General features: G+C 43.0%; 1 protein-coding gene across 1 annotated transcript in view; it reads left to right on the top strand.

Annotated features, from left to right (window-relative positions):
• The window catches only part of bsna (bassoon presynaptic cytomatrix protein a), a gene marked incomplete at both ends in the record, with an annotated part of 202,253 nt that overhangs the window by 16,315 nt on the left and 159,018 nt on the right, over positions 1–26,920 (top strand). Inside the window, one exon of the mRNA XM_080732459.1 lies at positions 11,285–11,855. Within this exon, the coding sequence (XP_080588585.1) occupies positions 11,285–11,855 (571 nt within the window). The remainder of the gene's footprint in view (positions 1–11,284; positions 11,856–26,920) is intronic.

Here is a 26,920-nt window from a genome sequence, read left to right as displayed (position 1 = left end):
CCACCCCTACGAGCACATATTTAAGCTTGTCGTTATAGGTGTATGAGCTTGTAGAACTGAGCGAGGATGTACTTTAGAACGGCTATTTTCACAGACTATTCGCTAGCTATGTTGTGAATGTTATTAAAGAAAATAGTTTCATTTATGTTTGTGTTACAATATAACGTGTGTAACTACAGTATGAATACAGATGTGGATGCTCATGGTATCTCTTACAGGGGTTGTAGAGTAGAAATGCAAGAAAGACACAGTATAACACATTCACACACGCACGCACGCACGCACGCACGCACGCACGCACGCACGGTCGCACGCACGCACGCACGCACGCACGCACACACACACACACACACACACACACACACACACACACACACACACACACACACACATGCCTGAGGATAATAGTGTTCTCTCTGAGGTCTAGGCCTAGGGTACACTGAAAAATCCATGTCCATGTTGTTAGGGTCCATTTGGTTCTATTTGCACACTCTCTGACTTAAATTAACACTGCAGATTTTACTGTGTAGGAATCACCTCCTTTACAGCCCACTGCCCAATAATAATATCTGCAAGTAACATCTACCCTTTCTACAATACAGTATGTAATTGTGTATTTTTGTGCTCTATGTGTGAATGTGTATGTACAGTGAATGTTTGCATGACTAAATTGGACAAAACAATTGTTTCTAAAAAAAATACAATACATTGATTAATTCTAATCCTATCTAGCCCATTATTTAGGAATTGAGTGCCTTACTTGGGGTAAGGAATGAATCCTTAACTCAAGTGAGAAAGTTCAAGTACAGTATATCAGGGTCTTGGTCTCGGGTGAGGGGAGGATGGGCCATGAGATCAGCTAGAGAATGGTGCCAGCAGGGGAGGTAATTGCATTCGCTGTACCACTCCGTTTTGACGAAAAGACAGCTAAGCCAGAAGGCAAAGCTCTCGATCCACCGGTCAATCTTCGTTAACTTCCTACTCAATGTGTGTCATGACCGAAAGAACGATATTGCAGATATACGCATCTGAAATGGGTTTTCTCCATCTCTGCCGTCTCCCTTAGAGATAAGGTGAGAAGCGCAGTCATCCATGAGGGACTCTTGAGTAGAGCCGCTGCTTTTTGCATGGAAAGGAGCCAGTTGAGGTGGGCCAGGCATCTAGTAAGGATGTCTCCTGATTGCCTCCCCAGGGAGTTTTTCCCAGGCATGTCCAGCTGCTAAGATGCCAAGGGGCAGACCATGTACCAGGTGGAGGGAGTTTATCTCTGGGGATCCCCCAGTCACAGCTGGCTAATATGGCCAGGGACAGGGATGTCCGGGCTTCCCTACTGGAACTGCTAGCACAATCCAACTATGGATAAGCAATTGAAGATGGACAGATGTTATTTGTGGTGACTGAGGAGGAAGAGTGACCACTTTGGAAGTGGAAGGCTCTTGGTTTGATCCTCGGCTCCTGTCAAAGTGTCCTTGAGCAAGATCCATAACTGCTCACGGTGAGCCTTGCCTTGCATGGTTGCCTCTGCAGGAGCTTGAATGGGCACAATATGAAGCGCTTTGGACAAAGGGCCTGTATACAAACCATTTATCTTCATCTGTGCTTTCTTCCAGTAAAAGAAATATTCATGAAAATTAAACCGTTCCTGGGCACCATTTCAAATCTCCTCAGGGGTCCCACCTACAGTATGTGTCTTCAGGCCCTGTTTTCAGAACCCGGACGCTACCACATTCATTGCCTTAGACACTTATCCTGCTGTTTTGTTAAAGGGGGCATTTTTCTGTAATGGGAAACACATTGGAGTGTTCATTTATCCTGATCTCCTCGGCTGGCCCATTGGTTGACTAAACAAGATTAATTATAAAATTACTCTTCATTACGATGAAACGACGATATCAACAAGGATCACTGAGATTATATGGAAATAGAGTGAGGAAGAAGAGAGAGATGACATAGGACAAGACAGGTACAGAGAGAGTTAGAGATAAGAAAATAAAAATAAATGGTCAAAGAGAGAGTGGGGGAGAGCAAGAGGGAATGAAACAAACAGAGACAGTCAGAGAAACAAAGAAACAGAGAGAGAGAGAACAGTCTAGACCAGGGGTCTTCAACGTTTTCGGGGCCGATCTACAAGCTCACAACGCCTCGCAGCACGAGGCGTTGTGAGCTTGTAGATCGGATATTCTTGGCTAATGTTCAATAGGGATACTAGGGTTCAAGTTAGTGTAGAAAAAAATAAGGTTCTTATCACACAAAGATTTGGAGGACCCCCTGTAGTAACTCTGAGGACCCCCTAGGGGTCCCGGACCCCCTGTTGAAGACCCCTGGTCTAGACTTTGGAGTCTCCAGCAGGATGATAAAAACTCATATACTGTAGCATCTGCTGTGTGTGTGTGTGTGTGTGTGTGTGTGTGTGTGTGTGTGTGTGTGTGTGTGTGTGTGTGTGTGTGTGTGTGTGTGTGTGTGCGCGTGTGCACACGATGGCCATACTCAGAGATGATAGCAGGGTCTCAGCATGGGGTGTGATTGGGAGGAGAAACATTCATTCATTCAGTAGTTCAACTCAGTTCAGGGACACATCCACCACGGCACATTACACTGCACACATCAGATTCAGAGAGATTCAACTTTATTGTCACATCACACATCTACAGGTGTAAAAGAATGGGTACAATGAGTATGGAAATTTCGACATACCTTGAGCTTTGCAATATTTTGTTGCTTGATAGATACGATGTAATATTATTAGGCATATTGATAATGTTAAAGGTAAGGTTAGTGATTTATATATATATTATTTATATATGAATAACCACTCTAACAATAATTAATATCCGAATATAGTACTTTCACCTTTTAACAAGGCAAAAGCACTTACTGTACCCTACCTTTTCTTTGATCAGATTTCACAAAAAGTAGTTTTTTTTTGTTTATTTATTTATAATAGGCTACTCTAATAATTATGTTAACTGTGATTATGTATAGATTAAAACTCTGTACATAATTATGGTTTACATGCATTCATGACTGTGGTTCATTTCGTTTTGTGTCTAAACACCCAGTCGATAGATGGCAGTGTTGTATCTTTCCCTCCAACGTATCGACATGAACTCAGGAAGAAGAAGCTACCCCCTGTAGATAGGGGTGGCAGGCTATCTCCTTGGCCTCCTGTAGTCCACGATCAGCTCCATCTGGTTGAAGTTGAGAGCAAGATTGTTCTCCTGACACCATTGTATCAGTGTCTCTATATCCAGACTTGTCATCAACAATATACTGTTGTGTTGTTGTTGTCAGTCAGCAGACTTGATGATGACATTGGAGCTGGGCGCGCGCGCGCACGCGCGCGCGTGTGTGTGTGTGTGTGTGTGTGTGTGTGTGTGTGTGTGTGTGTGTGTGTGTGTGTGTGTGTGTGTGTGTGTGTGTGTATAGGGATTAGAGGAGATGATTCGGTACATAGCCCCCATGTTTCTATGTAATATTGCCCATTCTCACCATTTGGCGGCAAAACAAGGGCGACAAACAAGCATAGGTCTATAGGGTTAGTTTTGTATCGAGTTTGGCAGGGAATACTGTGTTGAATGCTGAGCTGCATGTGTACACATATGTTCTCCATGTATCCAAATAGGAAAGGGCAGCATGAATAGCCATGGCAAAGGCATGGCCACACAGTAAAATCCAGTGTTAATTTAAAGCTGTGTAAAAATTGTTTAATATTTGTATTTGAACCCAAGGCCAGTTGCGTTGACATGCCATGCATGTACCAAAGACTTTTGCATTCCCCAAATAACACATTTTAAATGATGAAATTAGCATTTAATGGCCTGTATAACCCCCCCCCACACACACACACACACACACACATGCACAAAATTGAATGTGAATTTTGAGGTCTACTGACTGCACACTGTCAGTAAAGTTATTACCTGGCCATTATCTGTTCACCCCGGACTAGACCTTCACTCTCTCTCTCTCTCTCTCTCTCTCTCTCTCTCTCTCTCTCTCTCTCTCCATCTATTACTCATTCACTCCTCTCCCTTCATGCCTAAACTTGTTTACTGCTCTCCCCTTCTCACCAACACTCATTTAATTCTCCCTTCTTGCCTGAACCCTCCGTTTCAGCTCTCATTTATTTAATGTGTTTCTCTCCCTCCTCATCTAAACTCCCGAGGCTGATCGTCACTGATAGGAATTTCAATTAAAGCGCTGAGCAGAGGCAACGACAGAGGGGCGTTTTCACATTTCACTCTCTATACTCACCTCAGGCATTCTTCACTGCTTCACAGTTTAAATGTGTTTTATTTATTTATTTTATTCCAGTACTGTAATAACGATGTGAATGTGCAAAGTCACTCATTTCTCAGAGAAGAATTTCAGGCATAAATCCATCAGCATTTAAAAAATAAAATAAAATGAACATTTGCCACCCAATCATGGGAGCGTGTCGCTGTTACTACATGTCATCTTTTCGACACTCGACTCTAACCCTCACCCTGACCCTAACCTCCGTGGAGTGAGTCGCTAACCCTCCGGTCGAAATGATGGTCGTTCGAAAGAGCGTGATTTCCCCCTTATCATCCCGTCTCTTCTTCTTCTTCTTCTCTTCCACCTCGACCTCTCTCCACTCCCGAATGTTACCAGTTTTCCATTTGAACAGTTTCCCAGCAGCAGTTATTTATCAGACATTGGCTGCTTTCAGCTACTCAACTGTAACTCCGCCTTTTTAAAGTTGTGACAGGAAGCTTTCATCTGTTTTTCCTTTTCCATTCATCAAAATCTATTTAAAAACATCTTTAAATTATATAAAATGATATAATACAACTAAGTTGAGTTTTTACGCAATTACAAAGTTGTAGCTGAAGTGGAGGGAAGGTGGGACATCCGCTTTATTTTCTACAAAAGCAGAAGCATTTGAAAATTGTGTGAGCAAACAGTCACTATAGATACACTATACTCCCACAATTTGTATCTGCTTAAAATGTATGAGCAACCATTGGGCATGCATGTAAATGTGTGTGTGTGTGTGTGTGTGTGTGTGTGTGTGTGTGCGTGCGTGCGTGCGTGCGTGCGTGCGTGCGTGCGTGCGTGCGTGCGTGCGTGCGTGCGTGCGTGCGTGCGTGCGAACAGCAATATTCAGATGCATGTGAGGAGTGTTTAAATGACAGAGCTGTGTTTAAATGACAGAGCTGTGTATTGTGATTTACAGCAGTCATCTGGTTTAATTGTTAAGACTTAAGAAGCAAGGCAAGTTAATTTGTATCGCACATTTCAACAAGGCAATTCATTGTGTTTTCATAAAACCTTAAGCAAAGGAAACACATTATAAAAAGAACATTTTGAATTCAGTGAAAAAGAAGAAGAAAAAAAGGTTAAACACATTTCTCCTTAATAGGAAACACATGTTCAGGACACAGTGCAAAAAATACGGATCAGACAGACTGACAGACAGACAGACAGACAGACAGACAGACAGACAGACAGACAGACAGACAGACAGACAGACAGAAGTTCCATCATTAGGATAGCTAAAACATTGGAACAGCAGCCTGTCAGTTAGTTTCAAGTAGGCCACATTGGGTACAAGGCTTGCGCTCCGTGAAGCCATCCAACCGCATCATCATCATTTTCAATTGTTAACATAAATCTATCCTGTGTATCCACTATCCATAGTCCCTTGAGTTCCGCATGCCCTGAAGAAGGCCATAAAGACCGAAACAGGTTGACATTTTGTTCAAAGATGAATCTTTTGTCTGACAGCTCCAGTACGTTCTTTCAACACAACATTGACATTCACCGGCGCCTTAACTCTGCATGTGCCGCCCCTCTCGCTTGTACGCGCACGCACACACGGCACACGCGCGTGCGTACACACACACACACACACACACACACACACACACACACACACACACACACACACACACACACACACACACACACACACACTTGCGTGTACACACGCACACAGGGGTCTGCAGTGACATACCATACCGTCTATGTGTTGCATGCAGACAAAATAAATGTCCCACGAGCACTATTATTACGAGTACAAAAACCTCCTTGTAAGTCTTAGCAGCAAAACAGATACAGTAGCTCTGCCCCCCCCTTTCCACTCCTCTCTCTGCCCCCTCTCCGCCACCCGCTGCTATTGACATGTACACACCGCCTACTCATTAACTGATTTTTGGCCACAGACGCACGCTTTCCAACACTTATCAACGCCAACGTTGAAGATGGACACTCATGGGCGTTTTTTACTCAGAGTTAAATTACCTACAAGTAGCAACTCTTTGTGTGTAGGTGTGTGTGTGTGTGTGTGTGTGTGTGTGTGTGTGTGTGTGTGTGTGTGTGTGTGTGTGTGTGTGTGTGTGTGTGTGTGTGTGTGTGTGTGTGTTTTATGTCTCTACATCAGGGGTCTTCAACAGGGGGTGCGGGACCCCTAGGGGGTCCTCAGAGTTACTACAGGGGTCCTCCAAATCTTTGGTTCAAGTGGATAAATATCTGAAAACTCAAATTGACATGAATCCAAAAAACACTGATGAGTGTGCTGTCAAACGATGAAACTATGGAATCTATAAACAGATTGTGGGGGTCCCTGCTTCATCTCTCTCTCAACCAAGGGGTCCTTGGCCTGAAAACTTTGAAGACCCCTGCTCTACAGTCTACATATATTGCTGTTGATGTACTGACATATTACAGTATCTTGTGATGTTTTGTATCTGCTTATTGTAAGTCGCTTTGGATTAAAAGCGTCTGCTAAATGCCTAAACTGTAAACTGTAAACTATAAGAGCTGTATAAAGAGAGTATATAAAGGCATGAAAGGAGGGACGTAAAAAAAGAAAAAAATAATTAGAACAGATAAGAGGGACAAGAGATGAAGCGTGCATCTCTCTCCATCTGTGACCAATGAAACATGTTGTTGTGATGATGGTCCTTCTTCACACTTCCTGCTTTACAGTAATGGAGTCTCTCCGCTAGCAGCGAGGGAGGAGACGAAGAGGACAAGTAAAGTAGTGGAGAGAATGAAATGGCTGGATGTGATGCAGAGGGAAGGAGAAGGTGTGTGTGTGTGTGTGTGTGTGTGTGTGTGTGTGTGTGTGTGTGTGTGTGTGTGTGTGTGTGTGTGTGTGTGTGTGTGTGTGTGTGTGTGTGTGAGAGAGAGAGAGAAAGAGAGAGAGAGACAAGCTGAGACAGAGAGAGAGAGAGAGAGAAAGAAGTGAAATAAATGGTCCATAAAGAGACAATTCTATCAGTGTAGCTGAGTGTGAGGAAGAGGAAGAGGGGGAAACAGGAGACAGGAGAGTAGAGCCCGAGTAGGAAGATGTTTGGTTTGATTTAAAGGCCCAATAGGGGATTCTTTTTTTTTTTATTTTTTTGTAAATTATACATTTGCATACACCCTTAAAAACCTTTTATTTGTTTTTTGGAACGTTCTTACCCCATCATAAAAAAAAATATACAGATTTCAATCGTCTCCAGTCGCACATTAACTAGAAAGGAGTGAGCCATGGAGCGCATATACCGGTACCTCGGCCAAGCTGGGGTGCCTACTGTACTGTATGTCATGGAAAGCAGCCATCAGGAAACGAGGAAGCTGCGGGGGAATCTCCGAAATTAGCTGCGCAAATACAGACACATACTGTGCACACTCCGACAGGGGGCGGAGATAATAAACACTCTTTAGCACCTCTCGTGTTTGAAATGCACGAGGAAAGAAAGTCATATTAAAAGCAAGTATTGCCAATGGAGGAAAAACCAAACATGACGGTGAAATCCCTTTGGCTACTGTGGAACACAGGCGTTGGGTCATTAAATCTGTGTGCGACAGTGATGAATGTCCCCCAGTGTAGCACTTGGTGAATCGGTGTAAACACAGACAGAAGAGGGCTGGTACTGTTATTCTGGGTGGAAGCCTCTGTCTGCTTCTAGTTCTCCCAGCAATTACCAGTGATGTCCTGTTGAGGACTGGGGTCTTTAGCTCTCTGTATATCTGTCTGCCTGTCGGCCTCTCAGTAATTATTAAGGCTAGTATCTTCTCATCGAACTGTCTGTCAGTCAATCAGTCAGTCAGTCAGTCAGTCAGTCAGTCGGTCAGTCATGCAGTCTGTAACACTCTTCACAGCCCAACTGAGTTCATCTCTCTCTCTCTCTCTCTCTCTCTCTCTCTCTCTCTCTCTCTCTCTCTCTCTCTCTCTCTCTCTTCTTGTCTGTTCTTGTCACTCTGACAGTTCTAAGCGGTTCATCCCGACTTTGAAGGTGTTGTTGTTCAGTCAATCCCCCCCCTACACACACACGCACGCATGCAGACATCCACGCATCCACACACTGGGACATAAGATGTGACCACTCTAAGACTATATACCAGTATGAATTTGTGTTGTCTAATCTCAAAGTGTACTCAGGTTTATTATTATTATTATTATTGCTTATTAACAAAATTAACAACTTTCATGCAGGGATGGACATGCAATAGGCTGCATGCACATTAATTATTACAACGTGTATTAATTTTTCAGTAATAGTTCTAGGGAGAGAAGGAGAAACGGTGAGGACTGAGAAGGAGAGAGAGAGAGAGAGAGAGGCATTTGTTGCTGCCTGTATTGACCTCAGAAATCTACTTTTAAACTTTTCAATTTGGTGAATGCTAATAGACTGAACCATTGTGGACCAAATTAAAGGAAGCAAATGTATTCATTACTGTAAGTAGAAGCAGTGCTCTTCCAAGCACAGGTCTCTGCCAGGGCAGGCGTCCTGGTGGCGCTATAATAGGCCAATGTGAAAAGGGTGGCATGTGTTCTTCACCAATCTTAGGCTTTTCACAGCGCTGCGACGCTGCATGCATGATTTGAGGCATTGTGTTCCAAAAATGTGAAGCAATCCTGCTAACTTTGGAAGCCAATATTAGCCAATTAGGATGGAATATGAAATGTCGGACAGATCAGTCTTGATAGAGTAGAGTACAGAAATGTTTTTTTCCAAACATTGGCCTCATGGTGGCGCTAGAACAGGGCCATATGAGAAATGTGAGGCAGATGTTCTGAATTGGCATCCAGGGACTGTGTGTGCACATTTTGGCCGCGACCGGGCCAACAGTGCCGGAGATTAGCTGGTAACAAACTAATGGGACGGACGGACGGACACACACACACACACACACAGACGGACGGACAGACAGACAGACAGACAGGGGCGAAAACATACTCTCCTGGCGGAGACAAATAGCCTAATAGAATAGAAGGGAATAGATATATGGAGCACTGTGTTTGTCCCAACCAAGATACACAACACAGACTAATACAGAGTGATGGCATCCAAACCTAAGAAGCTTAAGAGACATAAGAAGTCATTCTGATGGCAGCAATTACACATCAGTGGAGAGTGCGTTTCATAAACGCTATGAATATCCAGTATGGGCTAAAGAAAACTCATTTATTTGTTGTCATTGTCATCTGCCAATCTTAATGTTTGAAAATAAATGGCATGTAAAATAAAATGTTGGAAGCTGAATAACATCAAATCAAGAGCAGGCTAGGCCTTTGCTTTTGATGACAGCAGTCATTTCATATGAATTGCTGTCTCATTTGAACTGTGTTGTATTGAAATCAGTAAGTGAAATATATAAAAAAAATAAAACTCATTTTGATTAATTTGTACTATAAATAGAAAATTATTGCGAACTGATTTGCTTTTCTATTTACCAAACACTAACAGCTATATTCTCCAGGCCAGCGGAGACAAAACCCAGATACAATCCAGAACAAACCAGGGAAAAAAATTGTCGATTCCTTACTGTGTTGACCTCCATCTTGTCAACAAAGTCAGAATTAGACAGCATTATATGTAAAGATTATGAACATCAAGCCATTATAATACATCCAAAACTTTACTCCCTGTTTGCTTGACGCTATAATGTTTCAAAAGAGAGAGAGAGAGAGAGAGAGAGAGAGAGAGATGCGTGCATAATGTCTGCAGCTGTGGTAATGATGGCGATATGAAGTTTGTCTTTGTTCAACTCAATTTATGTCTGTTTTGAACGTGCTAATTGAAATTCTCAATTGGGATGAGATGCAAGTGAATCAGATTCCAGAGGAGTGCGAGGGAGAACAACATTAGAGGAATATTAGATTGTTGACAACAGTTCTCTGCCAGTATCGTATCATTTGTTACAGTCCCCAGGCTCAGATTTGCACCAGTGTTGTATACCCTCAGGTGTGTGTGTTTATTTCCAAGTGTATATCCTGGCTGTGTGTGTGTGTGTGTGTGTGTGCGTGTGTGTGTGTGTGTGTGTGTGTGTGTGTGTGTGTGTGTGTGTGTGTGTGTGTGTGTGTGTGTGTGTGTGTGTGTGTGTGTGTGTGTGTGTGAGAGAGAGTTAGTGTATTTGCATTCATGTGCCTTTGATATATTTTGTTGTCTTTCTGACAGCCTAATGTGTGTGTGTGTGTGTGTGTGTGTGTGTGTGTGTGTGTGTGTGTGTGTGTGTGTGTGTGTGTGTGTGCGCGCGTGTGCGTGCGTGCGTGCGTGCGTGCGTGCGTGCGTGCGTGTGTGTGTGTGTGTGCATGTGTGCATGTGGTTTTGTGCTGGAATTGCCTCAGACCTTTCTTTTCTTCTGCTGCCACACTTTGTTGACGCCTGTGGTCGTTGTCAGGTCTCTCCATGGCTCTCAGCAGTCAGCAGCAGATGAATTAGTCATCATTCAGGTGGTTTTAATGTTGTTTACCACTCTGTAGCCTTTTTGCTGGCATTCGAATCTGAATTGAATAAGATTGGCGGTTAGTGGGTTGAGTATTTGTCTGTCCCTTCAGTATGTACCCAGGATGGACATTTACTCTTTAAAATCTTGGTCCATTTGGTTACATTTGTACACTCAGAGTTATACAAATGGATACATTAACACTGAGATTTTACTATATACTATAGGTAAATCTTAACCTTTCAGAGTTAAACTAACACACAGGGACATGGGTAATGTGTGGAACATGAGCGAAGAGCATGACATTTATCCTTTACCCGTAGCCTTGTAAAGCTTGCCTTAACAATCCCCACTTGTTCAGGGGAGATACTACGCTATGAGTTGTCAACCAATAGGTGTCCTACCCAACACCATGCCCATGGTCTCAATTTCTCAGTTAAAGACCCTAACCCTAACCCTAGTTATATTGTATAACTAGTACTAGTATAGTAGTAGGCTATAATGTTTGTAACCAAGTTGGGGGAATCTCGCAGCATTTGACTGATGGCTAGTGCAAATGAAATCTGAAAGATGTTCTCTCTCTCTGTGTGTCTCCCAGGGGTCCGATGGGGAGCCCCAAGCCCGGCATGCAGCAGGGTGGCTACGGAGGAGGGATGGGAGCAGGAGGAGGGACTACAGCGGGAGGGATTGGAGCAGGCATGGGCTCTCGAGCCGGGGAACCGTACCGCCTTGCCACCCACGAGAGCCCCACTCCCCCAAGACAGACGCAGACCGGCTCAGGTACAGGCCCTGGGAAAGGCCCAGGTTCGGGGCCCGGCCTGGGCCAGGGCCACGGTCCAATGGGAGGGTCCATGACACACGGAGGCCCTGGGGGCCAGAGCCCCGGCCAGCATGCTTCACGTCGGAACCTCCAGGTGGACTTCTCGGGCTCGGGCGGATCCAGGACAGGTCGCTCTCCCTCCGTGTCGCCGGACCGCGGGGTGACGCCCACCTCACCCTATTCGCTGCCCCAGATCGCTCCCATGCCGAGCAGCAAGCTGGTCTGCCCTGTCTGCACCACCACGGAGTTGACCAACCCACCTGCAGTGCCCAACTACAACACCTGCACCCAGTGCAAGGCCACGGTCTGCAACCAGTGTGGCTTCAATCCTAACCCTCATCTCACTGAGGTAAGGATGTGTGTGTGTGTGTGTGTGTGTGTGTGTGTGTGTGTGTGTGTGTGTGTGTGTGTGTGTGTGTGTGTGTGTGTGTGTGTGTGTGTGTGTGTGTGTGTGTGTACGTGCGTGTGCGTGCGTGTGCGTGTGTGTGTGTGTGTGTGAAAATGTGTGAAAATCTTTGAATATATGTCATTTTTTAAGCATTTGTAACTCAAATTTTGCTTCTGGGGGGGTCCCTGGAACTAAATATTTTGAGATGGGGGTCCGTGGCCAAATACATATCATTTTGGAGGGTCCTTAACATGAAAAACTTTGAGCACCACTGACAGAAACATAGGTGCGACACCCCTGAGATCAAGCGTACTACGTCACCTGCGTGTCTGTGTGTGTGCGTGCGTGCGTGCGTACGTGCGTGCGTGCGTGTAATGTATCAGTGTTTATTTTGTTGACTAAAACTATGACGAAAATGTGTCGACTACCTTTTTTCACCGACAAAAACTAAATAAAAACTAAGCTATGATGACTAAAAGTAAGACTAAATATATTGACAAATTCGTCAAATAAATAAAAATGTAATTACATTTTCAGGGAGGGACCGGTGGAGAAGTGAACTAGTAGATAGTAGAACTAAAAGACAAGTCATTTTATGCTTGGTTGCGCTCGGCTGCTGCACTCTGAAAATACGCTAGATCTGTAGATTTAGTTGACTAAAATCTTATGATATTTAGTTGACTAAAACAAAAACTTTTAAGATGACAAGGTGTCATTTTCCTATCAAAATCAACACTGATTCAACACAACGCTGTAATGCCAGCGTTGGCTCACAGACTGGGAAACACATTGGAGTGTTCATTTATCCTGATCTCCTCGGCTGACTAAACAAGATTAATTATAAAATTACTCTTCATTACGATGAAACAGCGATATCAACAAGGATCACTGAGATTATATGGAAATAGAGTGAGGAAGAAGAGAGAGATGACATAGGGCAAGACAGGTACAGAGAGAGTTAGAGATAAGAAAATAAAAATAAATGGTCAGAGAGAGAAAGAGAGAGAGCGAGAGAGAGAGAGAGAGAGAAAGAGAGAGAGAGAGAACAGTCTAGACAAGTCTAAAAGTCCAAAATAGCATTGTAATTTTTAGCTTGCGGTCCTTGGACTTTTTGTATTTTGCTGAGCTATCTTAAGTTGGGTAGCCCGGGTCTAGACTTTGGAGTTTCCAGCAGGATGATAAAAACTCATCTACTGTACCATCTGCTGTGTGTGTGTGTGTGTGTGTGTGTGTTTGTGTGTGTGTTTGTGTGTGTGTGTGTGTGTGTGTGCGCACTCGCGATGTCAAGAGTCTGACACAAAGACTGCCACCTAATACCTCACAGTCAAACCACACTTAATAATGCGAAAGAGAGAGATGCTGAGAAAAACGGAAGGAAGAGCGAGGGAGGAAGGAGGGTAGGGTGTAAGGATAGAATATGGAGAGGATGCAGTAGTAGTAAGCCTGCTGTGGTTTAGGAGCTGTAGCGGAAACAACAGCTTTAATGAGGTTGGTTGGAGGAGGCACGGAACGGGGTCAGGGAGTTAGGGATGTACACACACGGGGTCAGGGAGAGAGATGTGTTTGGAGAGGTTAATGGTGTCTTTGAAGGAGAAGTCAATCCCTTGCCTTTAGTCACTGGTTCACAGTGTCTGACCAGAGTCAAGTATCAGACATAACAACTGGCCGGAAGGGAGGGAGGGAGGGAGGGCTAGTGGTTCCCTCTCTGTTGTATTTCGTTGCTGTCGGGTGGAAACCTTGTATATCCATAAACTTAACTTTTTTTGTTATTATCTTAGAAACGGGTTAAAGTAGTGAAAATAGCCGATCTGCAAGCGCACAACGCCTCGCAGCGCAAGGCGTTGTACATCAGCTATAATTTCGCTACTTTTGTGCGACACTCTTGTATGGTGAAGTAGGGCTTTATTTTACAAAAGAACATGCTGTTTTGAAACTTGGCGATACAAGATTTTTGCCCGACAGTGACGATTTATACAGATACAGATTCAGAGGCAGTGTTGAAGAATGGGAATTCCTGATGGCAAAGTGCACCAGTTTGACTGGGGAGGAAACTCCAGGTGGAGAAACTTTAAGTGATTGTGTGTGTGTGTGTGTGCGCGCGCATGTGTGCGTGTGTATGTACAGTATGCTCCAGGTTAATAACAGCGGATGATGCTAATGAAGTGGCAGGCCTGATAAGCTCCATACATGCGCATGCTGATAAATGAATGAACACATAAATACAGTATGTGCGTGCACACGCACAGGCGTACACACACATACTGTACAAGCTGATAAATTAACACATATTGTAAATATACGCACGCGCCTGCTGATAACGGAACGCATACAGTACACGCGCGCACGGACGCACGGACGCACGCACGCACGCACGCACGCACGCACGCACACACACACAGTTTTTGCTCAATTTGAAAGAAATGTTGACAAATTTGACATGCCCAAAATATAAATGCCAGCAGGTTGAAAGTGGTTAAGAATGTATGTATGTATGTATATATGTGCGTTTTATAAATATTCAACCAATAATAATAATTAAAAAGAGCTTGTTACTAAATAATAACCAGTGGTACATGGATATACTTATAAGGTTTTCACTCAACAGTGACTGTCATTAAATTCAAAGGCCCTCAAAGTTTTTTAAGTATTTCACTTTGTAAAAGGCTTTCTGTGACCTCCTGCAAACATAAAATCCAGTCACCGTTAGTACAACAATTACTGTACCTTGTTTCTTAAATCACGGATTAAGACTGCATTATATCTAATAATCCCTGTCCATGTACTGTCTTGGTAATCTAATAAAACGTACTGGCTACAAACCTTATTAGTGTCTCATTACGTTTCTATCAGAGAGCGTTTAGGGGACTTACTGTATGCAACATGGCTTGACACCAATTATCAAACCCAGGAGAAGTAATAGAGGGAGATTATTTTCAGTGGATTTCATACTGTACACGAAGCCTGGCATTTAGGAAACATGGACTCGATACTGTTAGCCTACATGTGATCTCATCATGATGATTATATCACGAGTGGGCAGTAATCACAGTCTATGTGTGCACTGATATCATGTGATGTGAATTTATCAATTCTATAATAACACCACGGCACAGGCCAAAGTCAATGGCAGCTGTCTGTCAGCACAATACTTTAAATTAAATTTAGAGAAACACTAAAAGTGCTGTAAACATTATAATGATAGGTAAATAAAAAGGAAAAAAAAGAAAAGAAAAGATCTTTGCTAATTAAACTTTTGCAACTAGTACTACTATACTGTAAGGTTCCTGAAATATTCTGCAGACATTGAAAAGTGAATTTAAGTCACCTTTTTAATACAAAATAGTTTGTAGATACTGTAACTTGCTGTTAGTGTTGAAGTAATGTATATGAATACCGGTACATGTAAAATGACATTCTGACAAAAGAATGTCATGGTGACTATTGGACTGTACGTATCCCTTCAACCCCCTGTCTTTTTTCATTTCATGTTTAAGCGTGTGATGTCTACCAGTGTTGACAGTCTACTACCTTAAAAGGATATATGCCATGCATGTTGCAGTGATTATGAATATGGATGAGGCTTATTGAACGCCCACGCGGTGCATATCTCTCTCTCCATTGCGTCTGCTCTTCTTCTGTACCAGTTAGCGGAGGCGACGATCAAAATGAGGCCAACTAACTGAGAACACAGTGCAAACAAATACTGCTAACAGTTACACACTGGCTCTTTGCAGTGGTGGTATACACTCAGTGGTGTAAAGTAACTAAGTACATTTACCCAAGTTACCGTAAGTACTGTACTTGAGTACAATTTTGAGGTACAGTATTTGTACTTGATACTGTGCGTGTGCGTGTGTGTGTGTGTGTGTGTGAATAAGTCACACAAATAAATAGCCCATGGTGATCAGGCCTTTAACCTGGGTGTTTACCTATGAGGGTATTGGACGTACATTGTGATTGTGATGTTGGCTTGTGGGCCTCTAGGTGCACTAACACAGAATGAATGATATGTACTGTACACACCATGAGCCACTTCACAGCTTGAATTATACAACTACTCTTAAAGGAGTAGTTCACCCCCAGATTACTCACGCCATGGAGACTTGAGTTCAATAATAATGTTTGTTTTTTGTCTCATTCCTAAGACAATACTTTGATTACAATAAATGTAACCCCATTGATTCCAAATGGGGACCCAAATGCATTTGGGTCCCCATCCGGAATCAATGGGGTTATCATTTTTGTTGTCTTAGGAATGTGACAAAAATTAAAAATATTATTGAACTCAAGTCTCCATGGCGTGAGTAATCAATAGGAAAAAAAACATTTGGGGGTGAGCTACTCCTTTAACTCTTTTCTGGAACATTACCAGTGTTACCCACACCACCCGTCAATAATCTGCTCCGCAGACCAACCCGTAACCTGTGATTATATAAAAATCCAAACCAGACCAGCCTCGCCCCGCCCAGCCCCACCGCACCGTGGCGTGCCCGTCAAAAAATGTAACCGTTGCTCGCCCGACTACCTGTGATTACATGCAGTAAAGTAAAATAGCCTACAGACAGTAACTCAAACTTCTACCAAATGTCCGACTTTGTCCTTGACGACATGTTTGCTGAAAAAGTCCAATCTACAAACTCACCGGTGGCTATCTTTGATTTTGCTCACTTTGCGCTACTCTGAAGTGACGTTGTTTGGGCGGAAACAGTGCTCTGATTTTCACAATAAAATGTTACCCGCCCGCCTTTAGTCCCGTATCGCCCGTCCCAGACCATACCCGCAAATGTATAAAAGTATATTTTCCACAAGTCGAACACGGATACCTGGCCTGTTGCAGGACTCGTGTCTTGTAGATGTGCTATTTGCGGCGCATGACACAGGCATACAGCAAAGTATAAATTAAGCATTCGTATCTTATATCCGGGATCTTCAACAGGGGGTCCGGGAACCCTAGGGGGTCCTCAGAGTTACTAGCCTGGAATTAGCCAGACCGATAACATGGATTCACTCACACGTTCCTCCACGGTATCAGTCTGGACTTCAGCCTATAGGGAGCGAGTACGAGAAATCAGAAAATGACCGGACCAATCAGAGACTGTGTTACACTGTTCAGTTGAAACACAGTCTCTGATTGGCCCGGTCATTTTCTGATTTCTCATACTTGCTGCCTATGGGCCGAAGTCCAGACTGATACCGTAGAGGAGCGTGCGAGTGAATCCATGTTATCAGTCTGGCTAATGCCAGGCTACAGAGTTACTACAGGGGGGGCTCTCAAATCTTTGTGTGATAGGATAATTCTTTTAAAATTAACAACTTGAACCCTCGCGTCCCAATTCTGAGGAGAACTTGAGCCATAAATAGCAGATCTACAAGCTCTCAACGCCTCGCAACGATCTGCTATTTGTGATTTTCGGTTTTCAGTTTCAAGGTAAAAAAGTACAAAGTGACGATGATTTAAGTGGTCAAAAGTCTGAAAAAAAAAAACCACATTAACACAAATCTAACCGACTGATGGCAGTGCTGTCAAACAAGTTTATGAATCTATCTATGAAATCAATGAAAATCTGTATCAGACATTCATACAATATGTAGAGGGGGTCCCTGCTTCAATCATTTCTCTCTCAACTAAGGGGTCCTTGGCCTGAAAACGTTGAAGACCCCTGTCTTATATCTTCCCCTTCTTTGGACTGTATGGCTGTGTATCCTCATTGTCAGAGAGTCATTTGTCATGTAAGCCTTTGGCAGCATGGCTCCCCTCTCCTGCAGCCCCTGTGTTGTTCAACAGACTGCGCACTAATTTTAGACCCAGCGTGCACACAGGGCTGCTAATGGAGTGGTGTATATATGTGTATATATATGTGTGAGTGTGTGCGTGCGTGCGTGTGTGCGTGTGCGTGCGTGTGTGTGCCTGTGCACAAGTGTGTGTGTGTGCTCGTGCCCACTTATTTTGTGTATGCACAGCGGATTAATTAGTTTCTGGAGAATTCTGCAGTTGCAGCTTCTTCACTCCTTCTGTGCTGCTGTCTCCATCCGTTGCACCTGCCTGGCTTATAGGCTGTGTGTTGAATGTACCGTACAAGCTGCATACACTGTGTACGTGCACGCGGGTGTGCACGTAATCATGCCTGTATGTGCGTCTATGTGAATGTAAGGTTTTCATAAAAGATGATATTGGATGACACCAATTACACACACAAACACACAATACTGTTTCTAGAATGAATAATGTACTTAATACTGTACTGTACTTTATTGTATTGAAACAAATAACCCTTCCTGTGTACTTACTGTTCAACATTTAGTTAGGTCAGCATGTACTGTAGTGTAGAGAGGAGAAAGACAACGCACACACGCACGCACGCGCACTCGTTCACACCATTTGTTCCACTTTTATCAGCGCAGATTAACATCAGCCCTTACTCCACTGTCGTTAAATGTTTCATTAAAATAAATAAACCTTCATGTGTACTTACTGCTTAGGTTAGCATTTAGTAATGTGAGCAAGTGTGAATGTACTGTACTGCAGTGTTGGCCAGATAGGTAGGAGATCAGTTACATTCAATATCATATCATATTTACACTGCCTCAATTTGTCTTACAAGTTAGATAACATTACAATATACTGTACTATATGTCTACAAAGAGTCTCTGGGTATACCTTCACACAAGACTAACAAACAGAACAGCACTACTTTTTAACCACTACAACTATAATGTTACGAAGACCCTCACCCACCTTCATGTCACGTAGGTAGTTGTTAGGTAGCCATTGTTACCCACTGAATATTGGTACTCCATATGTGGAGATACTCCATATATGGAGATACCCGACATCAGCTAGCTACTGACATCAGTATGACGTGTTCTGATGTCACACACACAGTACACAGATGGGCGCTATATAAAGGGTGACTATCGCCCCCTGGGTTTAGAGGTTAGCACAAGCTCTACTCTGACACTACTCCTATATAGTCTATAATTAGTAAGACGCCTCAGGGCAACATGCGACCTCGCCTTTAGGTCGTGCCAATTCTTGGCCATCTGACCAGATGTATATTGGACCAGTTAACCATATATGGAGACCCCTGGTACCCATATATGCTGTGCTGTATATGGTACATCCCTTTTATGCCCATACATGGAGATCACTGTCTGAACCAGCCACACAGATATTGCATTCCCATATGAAGTTAGATATAGGCTTAATATTGATAACATCAGGGATCTCCATGTATGGGCGTAAAGGGGATTCTGTTAGAGTGTTTCCCATGACATCACAACATACAGTACAATCCCTTTTATGCCCATACATGGAGATCCCTATCTGAACCAGCCTCACAGATTTGGCCCAGGTCTTGGCCATCTGGCCACTGATTTATATTGATGACATCAGGACCTTCATATATGGGCATAAAAGGGATTCTCCCTTCCTCCCAAATGGAACTATCTCTCCAACAAACATGACACACGTTAGTCTCGTGTGACGTTAGTCTTGTGTGACGTTAGTCTCGTGCTCATACGGGGGGCATAGCATATAGGTGCATTGGTAACACTTTAACTATTGTGCTGTGTGCGTACGTTTGTGTCTGAAGGTCTTTGAACAGGAAATGGCAGTCAGCTCAGATGTATTGTGGGGTTTCTGAAGCGCTTCAGAACTTTCACACAGTTTAGAGTTTAGAATTCCAGAGCTTGTCCGCTGTGTTCTGGAATGTTCTGTGTTTGCCGCAGTGGAATTCAATCTGGACAGTATACTAGCATCCTTATTTGCTTCCTCTCTCTCCCTGACCCCCTCCCTCTCCATCATTCTCTCTCATACACTCACACATCGTTCACTCGGTCATTACTCACTCAATCACTGTGTGTGTACTACTACACCTCCCACTGACCTCTCACAGCCTCTCACCTCTCTCCCCTCAACAGATTTCATTCTCGCTCTCTTTCAACCTCTTTCTTTCTTTCTTTCTCTCTTTCTTTTGTTTCCTGCTGTATTTTTGTCCTTGCAGTAGAGAGTCTGCTAACACCATCCATCTGTCCATTCATCCATCCATCCAGTTCTTGTGTCATTAGCACTTAAAGGGGCCACGCCATGCTTTTCAAAATATATATTTTATATAAATATTGTTCCATAATACGGTTTTATACAGGTTTTAGCCTAAACAACCACTCGGATATTGCAATGTCATGTTCTGTCTGTCTGTCTCTAATTCCAAGCCATTTCAGATGCAATACCAAAATGCCCTTTGTTGGCAACGGGGCGCTGTCTTTGGGCTAAATTGGAGCTATACAGAGAATATTAGAGAACCACAATGAGAACCATGTTGAGTCAATCATAATCTTCTCTGTATTGTTCCAATTTTAGCACCACTTAACCTCATGGTTCCACCTCATAGTCTCAATATAGCCTTCCAAAAAAGGTACCGCCCCCTTCTAGAGGGGGCCCAATAGGAAATGAGCCCACTGCCTACCTAGGTTGTGGGAAGATTTCAAAAGAGTACCATTCAGACACGCATATTCAGAAAATTTGAAATGAAAGGCAAGGCTTAGAGGTAATGAATTGGGTTTTTTGGGGGCTGGAAGAGACACTGGGAAGACCAAAAAAAAAAAAGGAAAAAAAAAGTGAAAAATTCATGGTGTAGTAGTCCCTTTAACAGAAACAGACCTATTGAAGCAGCTCTCTCCATCCGTCAGTCCATCCATCCAGCACTCTCTTTATGCAAACATCTGCTGTCCCACCTTTCTCTTCACCTCCTTCTGTCTCTTTGCATCAATTGTAGCAGACATTTTTAGACGTTAAGGTTTGGCACATATAACGCACATTATCCCTGCCAATACTGATCCATTACAGTTTGCATACTGTGCTAATAGATCAGTCGATGATGCTATTTCTCTCGCACTACACATTGCCTTGAAACATCTGGAGAATAGGAACTCTTATGTCAGACTACTCTTCATAGATTATAGCTCTGCCTTTAACACGATTGTACCATCTAAGCTTGTGTTGAAACTCAGGGGTCTTGGTCTTGGCAGCAGTATCTGCAACTGGCTGTTTGACTTTTTGACAGGCAGGCCACAATCTGTACGAATAGGGAACAAGCATTCATCTAAGATATTGACCAGGACTGGAGCGCCCCAGGGCTGCTGCCTCAGTCTCTTGTTGTATAGTCTGTTCACCTATGATTGTGTTGCCAGGTGTGGCAATAATTCTATTCTCAAATTTGCAGATGACACCACGGTTATAGGACTAATATCCAACGATGATGAGAGGGCCTATAGGAGGGAAATTGAAGAGCTAACCCTATGGTGCCAGAATAACAATCTCTCTCTAAATGTTAGTAAAACAAAAGAGATCATCGTTGACTTTAGGAAGTCTAAAGTCAATCACAGTCCCTTAACCATAAATGGCTCACCTGTAGACATAGTGGACAGTTTCAAATTCCTGGGTGTTCACATAACAAACTCACTCACATGGTCTCTAAACAGCGAAGGTATCCTTATGAAAGCGCAGCAGCGATTGTACTTTCTGAGGCGCCTCAGGAGATTTGGCCTGAGCACCAAGGCTCTTGTTAATTTCTATCGCTGTACCATAGAAAGTGTTTTGACAGGATGCATCACAGTGTGGTTTGGTAACGTGACTGTCCAAGACAGTACACAGTTACAGAGAATTGTGAAGAAAGCTGCCAAAATCATTGGCACAGAATTACCACAGCTACACACAATCTATAACACACGCTGTAAGAAAAAGACAGAGAACATCTTAAAGGACAGCTGTCACCCCGCCCATTCCCTGTTCTATCTCCTCCCATCCAAAAAACGTTACCAGAGCATCAAATCTCACACCACCCGTTTCAGTAATAGTTTTTATGCTCAAGCAATCAGGATGCTTAACGAAGAGATGGAAGCGAGACGTAGGTAGTCATGTGCAAGATACGCAGTTTTTAAACTGTACACTGTTACACTGTATGGTTGTTTTGTTGTTTTTGGGTTGTCCTGGGTGACCTGTTGTTGTCTTGTTTTTTTGTGTGTAATAAGGCTGAGAGTGCTCTTGGCACAAGCATTTCAATGTATGTCTATACCTGTATGGATGTGCATTTGACCAATAAAACTGAACCTGAACCTGAACATACCTGCTGATTTCTGTAAGGTCACAGACAATGTCTTAAGTGTCGAGGATCAGTGGCAGGTGGCTGAAACAAAAGCAAAACGGTTGCCGTGGTGACAATGCTTCTTCTTCTTTCGTGTATCATCGTCCTGCTATAGTCTAGTCTGCTATAGTCTAGTCACTCTAGTCTAGTAGTTTGTACTAGGCTAGTTGTTTTAATTCAACTTTGAAGACAAATGTTTTAATGAATCTCAGTTAGGCTTGGAAATGGTTGCTATAATAATAAATGCACTGATGTCCCCGATGAAATCAACAAACAAGGTTTTATCCTCCCTAACTAGAAGCGCAAGCAGTGAAATGTTGTTGAAACAGTTCTGGCAGCCAAGAATCTTTCATGGGCATTTCCCCCCAACGCATAAACAAGGCTTTAGTGTCAGGGTGACAGAGAGAGAGGTGAGAACACTGACCTTGTCTGCTACACATACAGAGACGGACGGACAGACAGGAAGACAAGACGGATGGACTGGATGAAGGAAACAAGGTTTAGAGATCTCAGTTCAGGTGTTTATGGTTCCTCAAGGGGAACTTAGGCTTGCAGCAAGGGCATCTACTGTATCTATATGTGTCTGTCTGTCTGTCTGTATGTGTGCATGTCTCTCCAGGGACGTGCAGAGAATGTTAGGGAGGCAGGGGCTGACATTTCTAAAGGTCCTTTTGGTGAAAATATCGAAAATAGCAGACCTCCAAACGCACAACTTGAGCTTTGAGGTCGGCTATTTTTGGTGCTTGATGATACCACACTGAACTAAGCATAATCAAGCCAATAATGGAGATGTTTGTTTGTTTGTTTGACGTACAGCATGGATTTCTACACAGAGAGGGCAATTCTTTCAACATAAAATGCTGCATTCAAGTTCAGAGGAGTTTGGATAAGGCAATTAATTCTCTTGAATGGTATGGCATGGAAAGAGGGCATTTGCATTTCTTTCACCATTGTAAAAACTGCATTCAGTTTGGAGAGGGCACTTTTTACAGACAGGTTAAAGAGAAGGGGCTCAAGCCCCCTTTGATGTCTATGTGTGCACGTGCCTGCTGTCCTCGGTTTATCCACAAATATGGAGGTGACTGATGTCACAGCACTGATGGCATACACACAGTAGATGACTGATGTCATACTGTGTACTCCCAAGTATTCATTTCAGAAAAGAATTGATTATGGAGAGCGAAAACAGAAAAGACAATGGTATGAGGGACTCAGGTCAAGTGGTTAAATAACCAGATTGTCGAGGTTAGCTATTGAACTCAACTCAACCTTACCACATGTAAAGTGGGTGAAATTCTTTGTCATACAGGCTTCATTCATCATTGTAGTTTCAAGACAAGTGGAAAGATCCAGAGAAAGAAAGAATTAGAATGATGCAATTCTGGGAAATTTCAAGGGTGGTTGCTATGATTCACACTTTATTTAATTCCATATTAATTCCATCCTTGTCCGTTTTATGCCCATATTATGGCGATCCCTGATGTATATTAAGCCCATATCTTGGAATGCCCATATATGGACATACTGTGTGAGTCTCATGTGGTCTATATGACATCAGATGATGTCAGTCATCTCCATATTTGGGAAAAGTTTAATTTTTGCATTTTCCCATTCAAGTCAATGGAGAAAAGTAATTCACTAATACATTAGGATACGTTAAACTATATAACGCATCTCTTAGCAAAATGCAAGCAGACGAGTCCCGATGAAGCCGGAACGATTTGGCATATGGCCCAAGTGCGTACCACCAAAACTGTGGGAGGAGTAGCGCGGCAAAATAAAGTCTATCTGGAAAGATGGAATGATGGAAGAAAGTCGGACAAGTACTATACAGTAGGCCTATATAGTCTGACTAAATCAGAGCTGGATAAACAAACGTGGTAGTGCGAAACATAAGTTGCATGACCTACTAGTACTGTATACATACGGTGCGTGGTTGAAATAGCAGTGGGACAAGGAAGTAAAAATAGCAGCAGATGTAATGACCGATATCTATATACACGGTGCACGGTTCATGGGAAAAATCAATAAAATACGGAAACAAAATATTGGAAAGAAATTAATACCCTGTGCTGGGTGTGTGACCTCGCTCGCTGGCGCTGGAACAGCGTGGCTGGAGTCTGATGTTGGAGGAGGAGGGATTATTGTTTGTGACGGGAGACTAGGGGGAGGCGATGGGGAGACGGTGCCGCTGAGAGGCTGCTATGATGGATGAATGAAAGAAAAATACGTTGGGCCGAGGTCTTCACTGGAGTTTCGTAACAGGTGCGTAGTTGATTTGACCGGGGTTTAAATAGAATACTGGGTGGCTCTCCGCCTCTCTAACATCAGTTATCCCAACTGGTGGTGGAAAATGTACTCAAATGTTTTACTTAAGTAATAGTCTGGAATTCAAAAATGTAGGCCTACTTGAGTACAAAAGTATTGGCATCAAAAGGTACTTAACTCATACAGTGCCCCAGGCCACAAGTGGCCGCTAGAGTGCCAGAAATCTCTCTATAGACCTTCGCTCTAGCTTCCGTCGACACTGTCCCAAGTGCCTTGGGATTTCACTCCAGCCAATGCTATGTGGGACGAGAGGAGGAAGCTAGCTGACACGTAGCCAAAATGCTAACCCCTTTAGAAGCCCGATCTAAAGCTATTTCAGTCGCAAAAAACGTTCTCTTTGGGTCTGGGAACACAATCCGGAGAAAATCCTGTCTAAAGATGTGATTTATTATTGGGGTGGGCGGCGCGATGCGGCCGTTAGCGCGACTACGGCCCGTGTATGGCCGAGCTGTTGGCCCGGACCATGGATGGACGTTTAGACCGGGGCTTCGTTGAGGCCTCCGATTAAATAATTAATTTTATTAAATATCCCGGACTACTTCGGGATAGGCACCCCGGAATACGTCGCGCCGCCGACAGTATAGATTGAGGTTTTTTTGGGGGGCTCTAAACTTTATTTTAAACCATTTTCAATGGAATAAATCGTCGGACAATCTAGCGTCTCTCGTTGGTAAGCGCTGGACGAGCAAGGACCACCCACGTTGCTCCAAGCAGCTCGGGGTAAGTAAAATAGCAAATAAAATATTGTATTGGATTGAAATAAAGCCTAACTTGTTCGGGATGGGCACAAAAAGGGTTAATGTACCAAAAGTAGAAAGTACTAATTTCTGCAGAATGTCCCATTTCAAGTTTTCAAAAGTATAAACATCTTGAAAATAGCAGATCTACAGTAGATCGCTTTTTTCAAATGTAAATAGGGCTGAAGTGGTTCATATATGTTTTGTAATAATGATCGAAATCTACCAAGTAATAATAGTAACTAAATTGTAACAAATTTTCAACTAATTGTAGAGGAGTAAAAGCACAATATTTTCCTCTGAGATGTAGTGGAGAAGAAGTAAATACTCAAGTAAAATACCTCAAAATTGTAGTTAATTATAGTACTTGAGTACATGTACTTAGACAGGGAGAGAGGTTTGACAGAAGACATCAGTAGCCTACATATTTTCACCGTGGTGACACTTGATACGGAGAACATTCCAGTCCATTTCACATTTCTGCCTATTTCAGTCTCTCATCATGGCTAATTAAACATAATCTTCACACATAGCCTACAGTACACCAAATACGCAAGCACGCACGCACCCACGCACCCACCCACCCACACACAAACACACACAGACTCACACACACACGCACAGACTCACACCTGCGTGTCACGATACAGCAATAGGCCTACAGCAAACGTGAACATAAGTACACACACAAACACACACAAACTCCCACACGTGTGGTGCACATGTGGGCACACAAAATATTCTCAGGATTCAAATCGGAGCTATTATTTTTGATAGAGTTAATCTTGGCATCAGTAAACATTCTTATAACTGTTGCACCAAAATAACATGACACCACTTAACTGGAATGCTGCTCATAAGCCATCATATACTGCGTCATAACGACAATAAGTACCAGAACAATTATGAATGTATTGAGTAAAACATAAAATCCCTCTTTAGATACACAGCATACAGTACAGTACGTGCATAGCTTGTGGCTATATTATAGTAACAATATGTCTATATTGCAGTATTGATACTTTTACTTAAACAAAAAAGATGAGTACTTTTTCCACCACTGCCAACAATACCAAAGATTAGCTGCTCACAGACACACTGACTGGCGGACGCACGAACGGACAGGAGTGAAAACATCTTCGGCCTTCGGCTCTCCGGCCTGGCGGACACAAAAAGAAAACAGATGTGCTGCGATGATTGATTTGACCGAGGTGACATGAACGAGAGGATTTAGTGATTAGTGTAAATGGAGGTGATAATGATGACGGGAGAGATGACACCTATAATCATTATAATTACAGTAGCTAATGTTTGCTCGTCAGCCTTCTATTGTCTGGCTGGGTTCTGCAGCTGGCATTCCAAACCTTATGGAAGGTTCCAGAAACAGCTCACTTTTGTTTTTGGAAAGTAGTTCTAAATAAATAGTTTTTGGTTAACTCTGGAAAAAAAGGTAGTGTACATAAAAAATATTAGGCTTTACAGTACAGTACAGTACAGTATAGTTGGATACAGTGTGGTATAATACCATAGCTTACTGTATGTGTAAGTGGTTTTCTTTCTAGCCATGTGAAAGTGAAACCTATAAAAAGTTTAGCCTACAATGGTCTATTGCATTGCAATTACCTGGTTCAACATGCATAAATGGCCTACCGTACTCTTACTTTTTACGGCACTTTCACAGTTTCCCTTCCAGGTAAGTGGTTTAGAGATAGTTATATAAACTGGACTTGATTGATTGATTGATTCTTATTGCTTACTTTATTAACAGTTTGCAATCATGACCGAAAGTTTAAGGTCTCGGGTACAAGCGGACGAAATG

The sequence above is a fragment of the Nannobrachium achirus genome (assembly GCF_963921795.1).
Source record: "Nannobrachium achirus genome assembly, chromosome: 9".
Classification (NCBI taxonomy): Eukaryota; Metazoa; Chordata; class Actinopteri; order Myctophiformes; family Myctophidae; genus Nannobrachium; species Nannobrachium achirus.
This window is presented reverse-complemented; position numbering and strand designations above follow the sequence as displayed.